The sequence below is a fragment of the Tachypleus tridentatus genome, chromosome 13, assembly GCF_004210375.1.
Source record: "Tachypleus tridentatus isolate NWPU-2018 chromosome 13, ASM421037v1, whole genome shotgun sequence".
In the NCBI taxonomy this organism is placed as follows: Eukaryota; Metazoa; Arthropoda; class Merostomata; order Xiphosura; family Limulidae; genus Tachypleus; species Tachypleus tridentatus.
This window is the reverse complement of record NC_134837.1, coordinates 80,538,071-80,553,215: the sequence shown is the minus strand read 5'-3', so window position 1 is coordinate 80,553,215 and position 15,145 is coordinate 80,538,071. Positions and strand designations below refer to the sequence as shown.

The following is a 15,145-nucleotide window of genomic DNA, read 5'->3' as shown; positions in this document are numbered from 1 at the left end:
GCACAAAGTTACTCGAGGACTATCTGTACTAGCCGTCCCTAATTTAGAAGTGTAAAACTAGAGGAAAAGCAGCTAGTCATCACCACCCACCGCCAACTCTTGGGCTACTCTCTTACCAACGAATAGTGGGATTGACCGTAACATTATAACGCCCCCACGGCTGAAAGGGCGAGCATGTTTGGCACGACGATTACGAGTCGCACGCCTTAGCACCCCATGCAAAGAAAAGTTACTAAAACTTTTACAGTTATAAAGCACATCTCAACTTTCTGCTAATATATATCAATTTATTCGACCCTCGAGTTCCTGTACTTTTTAAATTTATGGTCTTCCCAAAACTTAGAAACCTGGTATTCCTTTAGTTCCTATTGTTTCAGCATGCGATTCTTACAATTACAGCCTAAAAAAAAAATCCTCGCTTAGATGCTTTCTAAATATGTTTCTCATGTTTTCTCATTCATAAAAAATGTCAAATGTTTGCTAAAAACATTTCAAGAATTTAGTCACTTTGTTCAATTAGTCACATTAAAAAAATTATGTTTGCTCAAAATCCATACCATCGAACCGTTGAATGCTGTTCTAGAATGCTACCAAAACGAATCAAGCCCTCCTTTCGCCTGAACATTAATAATATAAGAAAATTGTTTTTCCTTGCCGCTAAATCTTCCACGTTCTAGTCTGAAGACGTGAATTACATCTAAACTGAAGGCTTAAGTATGGAAAATTTTGTAACATATGTACTTACCAATACATTTATGATAAGAACTAAAGACACTACTATCCCATATTCACTTAACAAACCAATATTTTGGTTTCGATATGTTAATGACATTCTCTCAACATTCGATGGCCTTAATATCATTCACGAGTTTTTCTCTTATCTAAACCAGATACATCCAAGCATTAAATCTGCGATAGAAAATGAAATTTATAACTAATATTCATTTCTAAATATTATTATTGAAAAGGTAAAAACGGGCTTCTTAACCTCCTTATTTCGTAAGAACACTCACATTAGAGTCTACATATCTTCGAATCCCCTTTATGACCAATGCCAAACGTTAGGTATATTAAAAGAAGCCATCCGTACAAAGGAAAGCATAAATTTCAACATCGATTGTTCAAAACAAGAAATTTTAGGTTTCTGTTTTGTGTACAAAACAAAATTTGCCCCCAGTAGTGTTAATAAAGTATTCACTTCTTTTGGAAATAAGCCACAAATTGACACAGAAAATGGTCCTTCTGAAGATGTTCTTATCATTGTGTTTTATTGTTCATTCCAAACTTATTACATGCTCTAAAAAATAAGGTTAAAAACAGTCAGATAGTATAACTTTAACATTATAATACAATTTTATCTGAAAATAAAAACCAAACAAACTAGGCCAACTGCTACCCAAAACGTATATGGACAATTATAATTTTGAAAACGTGTATACAATTGAATGTACAAATTGCAAGACGTATTTCTACCTGTTTGCAGGAACATTTAAAATATTCTCATGTTTTTCAACGCACGTCTACGAAAAACCATTATTTCGGTTCTTTCTAAGTAAATATTATCAGAAGAGAGAACAAATAAAAGGAATTTGACTAATTAAAAACATAACCCTGTTCTTAATAAATACAAAGGTGTTCATATATATATATATATATGAATTTCCTTCTATTTCGTACATTGATCGTATTTCAATACTTAGACTCAGTTCTTACATTTTTATTTATTATACTTAAACTTGACAGTTCAATGATAAATTATTTTATTGTTTACAGTTGGCCGGTGGTATGCTTGTAGATTACTATTGTTATAGATTCTCTTTGTTATTATTAAATTACTTTAGCCCGATACTGCTGTTAACAAACTGTATGCTGACTCCAAACAAAGTTTGTAGGCTTAAGTACGTACTGTCTCGAGAGAACTATAAATCAAAACGTTCTTAATTGGTCACTGAGATAGAAATATCGTATGAAGAATACTTAGGGCAATGACAAACAACAGGTCGAGTTTGAAATAGTTTTAATTTTCAGACTTTATCAGGTATGCCGAGTAAAAAAATATCCAACGGAAGCGACATCTAGTACCATCTAATTTCATACTTGCAGATTGCAAGTTGAGTACCCTAATCACCAGTACGTGCAAGGTCAGAAGAGAGTTGCTGGTATCTCTCATGTGGAATATGACCTACTCCTCTAAACTGACATGCAAGTCTTACCTTCTTATTTTAATGTAGAGCTCTTCAGAACGTTTCGTTTATTTCTAGATATGTGCAGTTTTCGCTTAATACGTGATTATCTATTACTAAAGTCGGTAAGTTCTCTTTGATCTAACTATCTTTGTTCCTCGTCGTTCCCTTGGAGACAACAGTTGTAAAACTTCTCTTATGTAGGACGTGACTGACACAATGTTAAGGCTTGTAGTTTCTTGAGAGAACTAGAGAGCACACGTATAAAAAAAAGTCTGGTTAGAATCTCTTTGAAACAGTCCAAGTTAAGGTAAAATTAAGATCGTATCTTAAAAATGCTGTAAGGTGAAATGTTGAGAAGACAATAATAATATATAAAAACTTCATTGGTTACTGGTTGTTTCTCTTCCTACTAAACTTGATAATAAACTCGGTATTTCAAATACGCATTTGAATGTGCTTTATTACACTTTTAGTATTCAGATATGGTTTCAGCTGTTGTCTTAACTGACAATTAATGCTTCCGTGTAACGTGTTTAATAAAGGAAATGAACCGAAAGGTCAGGTAAGGCCATCTTTAATTTAGAACTGCTTGATGCATAATTTGTTAGTAAGTGCTTTACGTAAATGCAGTGCTTTTGTCAAGCCTTTACGGGAAAGGCTTCCAAAGAAATATGAATTCTAATCATTATAGAAAACTTCGAGAACTTGTCTAGAAGAAAATAACTGATTGACTTTCAGTAAACATGAAAAGTGTTACACACATATACTTGTACCTGGAGTTTAACGTTTGTCACTATACTGTATCAATTATAGTTCTGGTTATGATAGCCGAAAACATATCAGTTACACTTTAAAGATATGCCTGTTTATTATACATGTTGTTTGTTAAAATTTATAATTGTAAATCATATATCTTACAATGTAAATACAACCTGTGAAGATTTATACATACCCTGTGCACGTAAAAATATATACATTATCTTTACGTACTTTATCTTTAGAAATTTTCGAGGCTTTCCTCAATACGTAATTATTTTAATATATAGTACTATATATAGGCGTGCGCAAGTGTTAACATTACACGAATAGGGAAATGTGAGAGTTTATAAAAAGCAAATAAATAGGGGGTGTAAGCTGGATCAGATTAGTAGTTACGAATTTGATTGTCATAATATAGGGCCACATAAAATAGTCATTAAATTCAACCTAATAAACTGTTGTGCTCTTCCCAAGCAAGGGTTGACTTAAAAGCTTATTGTCCAAATTAATTCACAATTTTCAGTGAAAAAAATTCATAGAATTCAAAAATATTCAGATTAAAACAATTTATTCCTGATCACAGAAGCGTTTACAACATAAACGATAAATCATAGTCAAACAAACTCGTTTATCTCACCTCATGAGACGTCGTTGAGTAATGTATAAACTCAGTTGAAAAATTTACAATTCGAAACTTTAATAAAACTTACTTAAAACTTCTTATATTGATTTTTTTAGCTACGTTAAAAATTCAAGAAAATAGCCATGTCAAACAAGAAGAACTCGAGTGAAAATCGTGATTTTTTGTAACATGAAGCGCCGTCTATTTTTTTCCAGAAGAACCGCAGTATGACATTAATTCGTTGATTGAACAACTTTTCGTGCAGCACTCGTCTGAAACACCCCGAGTCTGTCGAGCTAAGCTGTCTCGCTTTCGGAACATAGACATTGCCATTTTGCTATCAAGGTACTCGCCGTCAGAGAGTGTCTGTAAATCTTTCATCATTCGCCACCAGGGAACTGAATAAAAAGAAATTCATAAACACATATACATATACCACTTATAAAATTTGCTGATGATTTTAATTCATTAAGTCTATGTATATATATATATATTTAGTTACATACGCTATATTTTTGGCGACAATATTATATCAATAAGATAATAACTTATTTTCAATTTTAGATCTGACACTACTACGTTAGTTTTGGTCATTTATTTATAGACAGTGTTGTTTTTCGGTGACCCGCTGGTACAGCGGTAAGTCTACGGACTTACAAGGCTGCAATCAGAGGTTCAATTCCCCTCGGTGAACTCAGGAGATAGCCTAATCTGGCTTTGCTATAAGAAAACACACATAGTTGTTTTGGTCACTTATCGCACCTGCACAGAAAGAAATATTTGATGTATTATAAAATTAAGAGAAACATTTTAATACACAGGTAAAGCATGAATAAAAAATTATAGCAGTAAAAATGTTTAAATAATCTTTAAGACTATCAGACTTTGTAAGGTTTCGTATTTGTTGAGTTAGTCATTCATTTATAATTCTTTTACCTGTAGTCAGTTCGTTCTTGAAGAAATCACTGTCAGGCCTCTTTTGAGGAAAGTAGTAGAAGCCGCCACATACTATGGAGAGTGCTTGGGCAAGTTGGGCTCCACAAAGTTTCTGGGATCTTGTTTGTATCATATGTTGGCTAGGAAGAGCCATGACAAGGGACGTTACAGCAACCCACACGCTGACACTCAACATCATAATGGCTGTTCTCATCTAAAGACACACATACAAACAAACTACAAAAGGTGATAAATTTTGCATTATACCAGAAATCAAGATTCATCTTAACTTAATGTTATCTCAGACGTGGGATACATCTGATCATTAGCCACATTGAATTATTTCAATTCAGTGTTAATACACTCATTTTTATAACTATTTCTTTGGTAATTACTGTTATAAAATGGTTATATAAAATGATTTTATGAGTGTTTAATAAAACGTGTATCTGATTCACAGATCTAAAGGTTATTCATCAGGCGTTTAACAATTAGATTTGTTGTAGATAAACGTTCTTGTAGCGGAATTTAATTTCTTGTTTGTTAGTTTTCACTCTCTAAAAATTATATTTTTAGTTCCCGCCTTTCTTGCAGCGAGAACAAAGAGGTTGATTTTATTGCATTGTCTGAATATTGTGTATAAAAACTTTCTTTAGTTTCTCTATCCGTTAAGAGTAAGTTATTACAATCTAAGTCAGTTTGTTTGTTCTGATTGTAATGATACGTCTTAATATAATTTTACTTTCTGATTGATAACGTATTGAAATTACTTGTTGTGTATTTTGCACAATCGCTAAAATTGAATTTCATTACGATGATATAACTTCAACTGAAGTTATACAGAGTTATACAGTTATCAAAAATGGCAAACGTTCAAGTTATGTATTACCTTCTTTGATATACGAGGGCTGTTCAAAAAATACGCGGACTGTTTGAATTGCGCGGCTCCAGTTGGTTCCAGGGAAATCCGCTTGGGTCGCTAGGTTCGCACAGATCAGCTGATTACGACACCATTTCCCGATTGCAGATATCTTCATTTGTGTATTAGCTACGCGGTTTTAAGTGAAGTGCGATTTTTTCGTTTGGCGGATTTCAGAATGAATGACCTGAAGGAGCAACGACTTGCTGTGAAATTTTGTGTTAAACATGGAAAATCTGCGACTGAAACTTTTGATATGCTTAACACTGCTTACGGTGATGTTGCTATGAAGCGTACGGCATGTTTCAAGTGGCATGAACGCTTTAAGGATGGTCGACAGTCCATTGAAGATGATGAGCGTCCTAGACGTCCTTCCACGTCAACTGACGACCAACACGTCGACAAAATCAACACCCTGGTGCGGGCAAATCGACGTCTGACTGTCAGGGAGCTTGCTGAAGAGTGTGGGATATCAGTTGGATCTTGTTACGAGATTTTGACCGAAAAATTGAAGATGCACCGCGTTGCTGCAAAATTCAGCCCTCAGAACTCGTGAGTTTTTGGCCAAACACTCGATCACTGTTCTTCCCCACCCCCCTACTCACCTGATTTTGCTCCTTGCGATTTTTTCTCGTTCCCCAAACTCAAAAGACCCTTGAAAGGAAGAAGATTTGAGACGATTTCCGAGATTAAGGCAAATGCGACGAAGGAGCTGGAGGACATTACAAAAGAAGCGTACCAGGACTGTTTCAACAAGTGGAAACACCGTTGGGATAAGTGTGTGCGTTGGGGAAGAGAGTACTTTGAATGGGTCTCAGACCTGTAACTTCTAAATAAAGTACATTTTGTTTTATGACGTCAGTCCGCGTATTTTTTGAACAGACCTCGTATATCAAAGAAGGTAATACATAACTTGAACCTTTGCCATTTTTGATAATTGTATAACTCTATATAACTTCCATTGAATTATTTGGTTTAAACTCATTTTGAGTTCTAAGGAATCACTATACACGTGCTATTCTAACAGACAAGATACCAAGGTTCACTGTATAAACGAATGAGGATGGTATTGGAGACGTGATCATAAAAGTTTCATAAAATAACAAAAATTGTGAAGTGGTGAACAACAATGACTAGTGCCAAGATGAAATACGAGGGCGTGAGTGAAATTAAAAGAGTTTATAGTGTGCGCTAAGCTCCGGTAAGAATAAAAGGTTTCTGCTTTCTCCTCACGTAATTTCTAAACCGTGTTAGCTGAACTTGGTCGAACTTAAGGAAAATCTTAAAATTTTCCGAAACTCTTGTTTCGTTTTTGCTTCGTTTGCTTTGTACTGATTAATAAAAACAGAATAGGAAAAACGAAAATACATTATGGACAGTAATGTAAGCCCCTCTGTGATATGCTATAATTAGTTTTCGTTCACGAACAAGAGATCTTCTTTCAGTCATTAGCTGAAGAGCAACCTTCAAAAGTAGCTATGTTAATACTACACCCTAACGTGCACAGTTCAGGCCATGTTAAAGTTTCAGATTAGAGTGAGTGTTAACTTCAGCGAACCGTACGTCTACCAAAGATGTTTAAAGCTGAAAATCCTCAAACGATATACTATAATTTTCTACTACTAAAACGACATAGAAAAGATATAATCAAAAATAACTTTTTTTCAAGAAATTGAAATTCTAGTAAATTAAGTTATTTTTAACTATTTACGCGAATTAAAAATACCTCGCCAATTATCGACGCTTTTTAAATACACTATATTCAATTAATACGAATTATGGCAACTTGATATCACTTTGAAGGCAGCGTTGTATTAGTGCCATTGCAGATAGCATAAAAAAAAGTTACCGTTGGACAAAAACGACCACTCTAAAAATATATTTTGATATCTGCTTAATAAATACATTGCAACACTAGTTAGAGTACCCCCTTCCCTAAACTAAAGTTATGTAAATTCGTAATTAATAAAAAGTTATCTTAAGACATGAAAATTTGATTCCCTTATATGTAATTGTAGGAAAACGCAAAAACACTCATAAAAACTGCAAAATATAAAACGTGAAATTGCAGATATGCATGTATATCCGCATTGACCCAATAAACCTTTGTGCCTAAAGTGGTGAAAGTCCATTTAAAGGTGAAGTAGTTATAAAAAAACTACACAAACGCAAAGTACAAAATATAAATTGTGTATATATATCTCCCCATAGACATAATAAACATCTATAGCAAGGTTAGTGGAAATCCAAAGTAATTACACGAACATAAAACAGACAGTAGTGTTATATTTACATGGATTCAACAGGACTTTGTCTTCAGATCTTTTCATTTCGGCAGTAGCTCCAACTTAATCTTTAGAACATTATAAAAAATCACCAACTAGTGGTGGCAAGACCAACAAAAACAATATCAGTTTTGAACCCATTAGATTGCTTCTTCGTTTGCCTTCTTAGCGCAAAGCCAAACGTTAGGCAATCGGTGCTCTGCCCATCTCGAACAGTTGAGCTCTGTATTTTATCACTATAGTCTAAAAACATACCGTTGATATCGGGGCACTGATTATACGAATAAATATGTTAAAATTTGAGAAACTAAGTAAAACATCTTCCAGAAGTTGAGATAAAGTAACGTCCAAAAGTCGCTTATAATGTGAGTGTACCGCTTCACTTAATAGTTTACTTTGTTTTGAATTTCGCGCAAAGCTACTCTAGGGCTATCTGCGCTAGCCGTCCCTAATTTAGCAATGTAAGACTAGAGCGAAGTTAGCTAGTTACCACCACCCACATGGGCCTGGCATGGCCTAGCGCGAAAAGCGTGCGACTCGTAATCCGAGGGTCGCGGGTTCGCGCCCGCGTCGCGCCAAACATGCTCGCCCTTCCAGCTGTTGGGGCGTTATAATGTGACGGTCAATCCTACTATTCGTTGGTAAAAGAGTAGCCCAAGAGTTGGCGGTGGGTGGTGATGGCTAGCTGCCTTCCCTCTAGTCTTACACTGCTAAATTAGGGACAGCAAGCACAGATAGCCCTCGAGTAGCTTTGTGCGAAATTCCAAAACAAACAAACAAACACCACCCACCACCAACTCTTGAGCTACTCTTTTTACCAATGAATAGTAGGATTGACCGTCACATTATAAAGCCCCCACATCTGAAAGGGCGAGCACGTTTGGTGTGACAGGGATTCGAAGCCCTCAAATTACGAGTTGAGGGTCTTAACCACCTATCCATGCCGGGCTTTCACTTAATAAACCTGTCTGACATCAGGAATGTGTGTAATATTTCTTTTTAATAACTCTCAGAAAAACGTAACCAACTTGCTTGTTTACAACATACAGTCCTTAACAGTTTAAAATAACATACCGGGTAACATTTGCAATCTTTTCAGAGAGGATTTTACACCTATGCAGCCCTTTAGACATGTTGTTGTTTGTTTGTTTCATGTAAAGGGTACCGGATAAACTTGGCGTAATGTAATTATGATTACAGTTGCTATTTTAAATGCCTTAGACTTTTTGTTGTACAGAATACATAGAAATGCTTTACCTTCCCATTGTACCTCAACTAAGCTGTTTACACAGTGTCAGTTTTAATGAATAGAGAACTAAATTTACCTCGTACTATTGATTCAAAATGAACTTTAAATCCTACGTATTTCCTGACATCAACTGATTAAAAGCATTTTATTATTTCACATATATAACAGTAAGTACCTATGTTTCCACATTACACTCACGTCTTTAATTAAGTGCAAAACATGTCTGTAGTGGAAAGTTACGCTAGATAATTTCTGATCGATTGTATTCTTCAAACAGTTATAACACACTGATATTTAACAATAAGAACTAACTAGCCAAGACAATAATCCAATGTATATAGACTTAGTTTCCAAGACTACATCAAACTAAAAATACACACGTTCGTTCAGACTGTATTGAGGGAGCGAGGGACTTAATACTTATGTGTTTTAATAAAGTTTCTGCTGCGGTTCATTCTTCTTAATATAACTTTTGATTGAGGAATGCAAGTAGTGAGCCTTTGGCTTGTAAGCCTTCAACTTGAAAATACTTGTTCGTTATCACTTTAAGAATAGCAAGAAAACCGCCCAGCTTCATTCTATTGTCTATGGTTTTTATAGTACAAGTTCTTTAAGTGCTTCTTAACTTGACGAAGTTCAGGAATTCGTTGTATTTTGCGATATTTCATGTTATACTTAAAACAATAAACATCGATTAAAAGCAAATAATTTGTCTACGATCTGTTTGAAGAAAATGTTTTCCGTATTTACTCAATTTGTTTTACATTTTTAAACATTAACAAAAAAGAAAAAGTCAGTCTTTCGAATATCAGTTGTCGTCACGTATGGAGATCATTTAGAGTGAAAAAATATTTTACTTTTTATTAAAATTATCGGTTGTTATCCAAAATGTCTGTTTTTTAACACTATATCAATTTCAAGTTTCACCGAGTGGTTAATATCTGTTAAAGCAACGAGTTAATGACACGAGTTAAAATATTAATATGATTCGATTCTGTATGTTAAGACGACTTATACCATGAACACTCTTGATGCTCCAATCGAAATAATCTGACAATGTATGTAACGGATTAACCAAACACTGCAGAAACCAAAAGGCCATTTATACAATAACTTAACCAAACACTGATTAGCTTGGGCCTTTTGTAACAAACTTCGTTACTTCCCAGATCTGTTGGCCAAACTTGTTTAATCCTTTGGAGAAAAAAAAGAACACATAACGACTAGTAATCTAGGAGTCTATGAATAGTGTAATAATCCTGTGTTTTCTATTTAAGCAAACTTTTTTGTTTTCATGTGCTTTTGAGTATTTTAACTCGTTTCCATAAATTGTCCTATTTTTTTTTTAAGAACAAGAATCTTGAGTGTACTACTTATTTTAAGATTTCTGTAATGTTTGCTTCACTACTGTTGAGGTCTCGCGGTTTGTTTGTTTGTTTTTGAATTTCGCGCACAGCTACAAGAGGGCTATCTGCGCTAGCCGTCCCTAATTTAGCAGTGTAAGACTAGAGGGAAGGCAGCTAGTCTTCACTACCCACCGCCAACTCTTAAGTTACTCTTTTACCAACGAATAGTGGGATTGACCGCCACATTATAATACCTCCACGGATGAATGGACGAGCACGTTTGGTGCGACGGGTATTCGAACTCGCGATCCTCAGATTAAGGGTCGAACGCCTTAACCTACCTGGTCATGCTGGGCCAAGGCTTGCGGTGAGTCACCGCCTTGCTTATGGATTTACAATGCTAAAATACAGGGCTCGATTTGCGGCGATGGATAGAGCGCAGATAAACCACTGTGTAGGTTTACGGCAAAGTAAAACACAACCACCGTTTCTAAATCAAAAGGGAGGAAGAATAGAAATATATTCCATTTTTTACACTTATTTTGAATTATTGATAACTGTGTTTGTTATTTTGTGTTATAAATATTTTTGTTCATTTTTAATTTTTTGTTATAAAAGGGCCCGGCATAGTCAAGCGTGCTAAGGCGTTCGACTCGTAATCCAAGGATCGCGGGTTCGCATCCCCATCGCGCCAAACATGCTTGCCCTTTCAGCCGTGGGGGCGATAAAATGTGACGATCAATCCCACTATTCGCTGGTAAAAGAGTAGCCCAAGAGTTGGCGGTGGGTGGTGATGTCTAGCTGCCTTCCCTCTAGTCTTACACTGCTAAATTAGGGACGGCTAGTACAGATAGCCCTCGAGTAGCTTTGTGCGAAATTCAAAAAGAAACAAACAAACAAACGTGTTATAAAATACTTGTGTATTACATTCTTTTCAATCCTGACCAAAGCCAGGCACTATTCAACACCTTGGCTGTGCTTTACTTTAATTAATCAACTCTTGAAGTTTAACACAAGTAAGAAAGCCTTTAATATAACTCAACGACTTTCTTATCAAATTTCCTATTCAAACAAGAAAAGCGACTGACTGGGGCTTCATACTAATAAATAAGAAATTATAGTTATTAAAATTCAAATTTTAATATTTTCATATTCCATTAAAGTACAATGAAATATGTGAGGATTTATTCAACTATTTGAGAGAAAGGGAAAAGTCACTCTAAGCCTCCACTAATGCTTACCCGATTAGTGTACTTGTATGACTCGTTATCTTGTTGGATGAGGTTTCGCGCTTTCTTAAGCCAGCGTTGGTTTAGAAGAATAGCAACATTCCTGCAAACACGACAAACTGAAATGTTGTCAAACTGCATTTAGCAGTGAAGATACTTAACCTACTGTATAAACATCTGAAGTAATTGATTTGTGGAAATTCTCTTTGTTATTGATCAATATACACATACCCGAGTAAATTAATACCTTCTGTGTTGTACATGGATGACAGATGAAAATAGTTCTGTGCTGTAATAAATAATCTGTGTAGCACGTATTTATTTTTGAATTTCGCGCAATGCTACACGAGAGCTATCTGCGCTAGTCGTCCCTAATTTAGCAGTGTAAGATTATAGAGAAGGCAACTGGTCGTCACCATCCACCATTAACTCTTGGGCTACTCTTTTACCAACGAATAGTGGGACTGACTGCAACATTAGAATACACTCACTGCTGAAAGGGCGAGCATATTTGGTGTGATGGAGATTTGAGCCCGTGACTCTCAGATTACGAGTCAAGCGCCCTTCTGCTTTGGCTCGTAATCTAATTAGTGACATGCATGAAAAGATTAACGAGATTCCCACTGTTTCTATCTACTATCTAGCAAAACCACCGCCTAGGGAACGGGCTTGGAGAAATCTAGGATTACTTATCGTAGATTTCTGAAAAGTAACCTCTAGATGTTTCCAGAGATTAATTTGTAGATTATTTCAAGAAAAAAATGTATATAAAGTGGCCTATGATTCACGCACCTTAAAAATGACATTTATAACAAATTATGTATAGGAAACAGTCTCTATGACAATCTATAATCATCAACCTACAGAAATGTGTAAATCGTTAAAGAAGAAAGTTTATGGACGTTGAGGTTTCTGACTTTCTCAGGAGTATAATAGATGTGATTATAGCCCACCACATAATCAGTGGTACTAACCATTTAATATAATAGCACGTCGACATTGCTTTTCTGTATTCTGGAATGAAAAGAAACTTATTTTTTCTGCATGTAACAGCCATTGATTATACCCCAATTGAAAAGATATATTTTAAGCAAGAAACAAATATCATTCAAAACGTAAGTGGTTCACGTGATTTAAAGTATAAACAATTTATTTACGACTGGGTTATCTTCTGTGTCCACCGCGGGGAATCGAACCTCGGATTTTATCGTTGTAAATCTGTAAAATTACCACTAACCTACATTTTTGATAGTTTATCAATTTCGAACTGTGCATCCACTGAGGACAATGTGGATTTTTACACATTGCTACTTTCATTGCATAAAGAAAGTTTAGTTTTGAAAAAGCTCTAAACTAATGTCGAAAAACATTAATGACAAGGGCGTTGTGAAGTACCGCCCGCTACTTCAGTGGTAAGTCTACGGATTTACAACGCTAAAGTCAAGGGTACGATTCTCCTCAGTGAGCTCAGCGGATAGCACGAGGTGGCTTTGCTATAAAAAAACATACACACACGCGTTGTGAAACATAGAATAGGCCTAAGAAGTTACTACTACATTTGAAATTAAATTATTTTTTTCTTAAAGGGGATCAGATTTAAAACCTTCTTTTAAAACGTTCAGGAATTCTGCATGAAAAACGAAACAATGACTCTTCAGCGTTGTTCTTAGTAAAATACCAGTACTTACTTTGCTGTTGCTTGTGACTAGATAGAAGAAACTGTTGAACCAGAAAATAATTTTGACAGATTTTAAGAAAATGATAAAAAGTCAAAAGTTCTTGTATAGTAAAAGTTGGTACTTCAGTTTGTTTGTTTTTATTTCTAAGAACTTATTAAGAAATGCTCTCTTGCATTAACTAAACGTAAATTGTATAAGATTACATTAACTAAACGTAACTTGTATAAGGTTACATTAACTAAACGTAAATTGTATAAGGTTACAAGCTACTTCTCTGACAGTACTGGAGTAACTTCATACATTTACAGTAAGTGTGGTTTGTTAACTTAACACATTCCTATCAGTGCCTGGGTTTTTATTTTTCATTTGTAAGGACAATACAACTCTTTATAAGATACTTGGCAACTATAACTATTCTAGCAGTATATAAAAAATACAACTTCAGTTATGTATTTTTTTTAAACACACAAACATCACCTCTGAAACAGTGGATAAGGCTATTGACTATTGGGCTTTTCTGCTAAACTTTGTGATCTATTTATTGTTGGTTTTGGTTGTTTTTGGTTTTACTTTTTAATGGGATGAATGGTAGTATAAAAACAGGAGCTAACGTGTAGTTACAAAACATGTGCGTTTTTAAAAATGAACGTGTTTGAAGTTTACCACACTAGCTGTTAGAGAAATGTAGCAAATTAGGGGATTCTTGATTATTTAGTTTTAACGTTAAGATTGGATTTGGATTTCCATATAGAGGAATAATTTTAAACCAGTTACAGTTAGCTGCTGTTTTGATAATGAATTTGACTTACCTTGGACCTCTGTGACGAACGATGCTCGAGATGGCGGATAGGTAAAGTGCACCACCACAGAACGTGTTGAGCGTCAGAAGATCTCTTCTGCGTTTTCAATTGCGAAGCTGCTGGCCTTTTTATTTATAGACGATTGTTGTGATCTTTAGAGATGGCGCTACAAGCACTGGCTTCCTCCTACACTGCTACTGGCCAGCGAATCAATGACAAAGTAAGAAACTTTGGGTTTCAAAACAAGTTGAGATTAATGCTGCAAAAACTGTTTGGGTGTAAAGAACACCTGTTTGCTACAGCGGAACTGATTATCCCGCTCAGCCAACGCATATATAACTTTGGATATGACTAAATACATGTTATGTTTATCCAGTTATTTTCCTATTTCTCTGGAGATTTCTAATCAAGGTTCTAAGAAAGAGATTACGACATTTGGATTGGGGTTGATTTTATAGACAGCTGTTACCACCAGACACTGTAAATAACTGAAAGTGAGGTAAAAGTAGCAAGAGAGTCCTTAGTTATATTACATTTTATTCTACGAGTGTTCATAGCATTTAGAGTAATAAAAGATGTAAGGAAATGAGAGTAAGTTTACAAAATAAGTGTGTGTGTTTTTCTTATAGCAAAGCCACATAAAACTATCTGCTCAGCCCACCAAGGGGAATCGAACCCCTGATCTTAGCGTTGTACAAAATAAGAATTAGTTTTTAGAGCTACAAAATATACGATGAGTGAAAATGGAAAAAACAAAGTGAAAAAATAGCGTCGTTAAAAATATTGGGGAAGAGAAAGCTCGCGAAAATACACAATAAAGTACTAAGAGCTAAAGTAACAGTTGGTAATTACAGAGTAAGGCAGGGAAACGAGAAAAGCTATAGGTAGCAAGTGATGGTGAAGAGCCACGAGGAGATTTGTCAGATGCAAATACCTGAATTGGAGTAGTTAAAAAGAGATACTAGCCCATAAAGTGAAACTCTAAAAAGCAGAAAATTTGAAATATACACTGAGTTTGATAAAAAATATTGTGATGAATGCTAAGATAAAAAGAAAGAATATTACTGACTAAAAAGTTGGTGAATCCGAAAAAGTGTTAAAAATAGATAGAATCAAGGTGATAGATACAAGTTAG

General features: G+C 35.1%; 1 protein-coding gene across 3 annotated transcripts; it reads right to left on the bottom strand.

The window, feature by feature from the left end:
- Window positions 1–3,490: 3,490 nt before the first annotated feature.
- On the bottom strand, window positions 3,491–14,158 carry LOC143236971 (insulin-1-like). 3 transcript variants are annotated; one of them, XM_076475721.1, is made up of 4 exons: window positions 14,020–14,119; window positions 11,544–11,634; window positions 4,504–4,717; window positions 3,491–3,965 (listed from the first exon to the last, which is right to left on the bottom strand). In XM_076475721.1, exons 3-4 carry the CDS (start codon window positions 4,715–4,717, stop codon window positions 3,769–3,771), a joined length of 411 nt encoding a protein of 136 aa, XP_076331836.1. In that variant the 5' UTR covers window positions 11,544–11,634; window positions 14,020–14,119; the 3' UTR covers window positions 3,491–3,768. The 3 variants fall into 3 exon arrangements, with proteins under 3 accessions (XP_076331836.1, XP_076331837.1, XP_076331835.1); XM_076475722.1 differs by lacking the exon at window positions 11,544–11,634 and having other exon boundaries at window positions 4,504–4,740; window positions 14,020–14,128; XM_076475720.1 differs by lacking the exon at window positions 11,544–11,634 and having other exon boundaries at window positions 3,492–3,965; window positions 14,020–14,158.
- Between the last annotated feature and the right edge of the window lie 987 nt (window positions 14,159–15,145).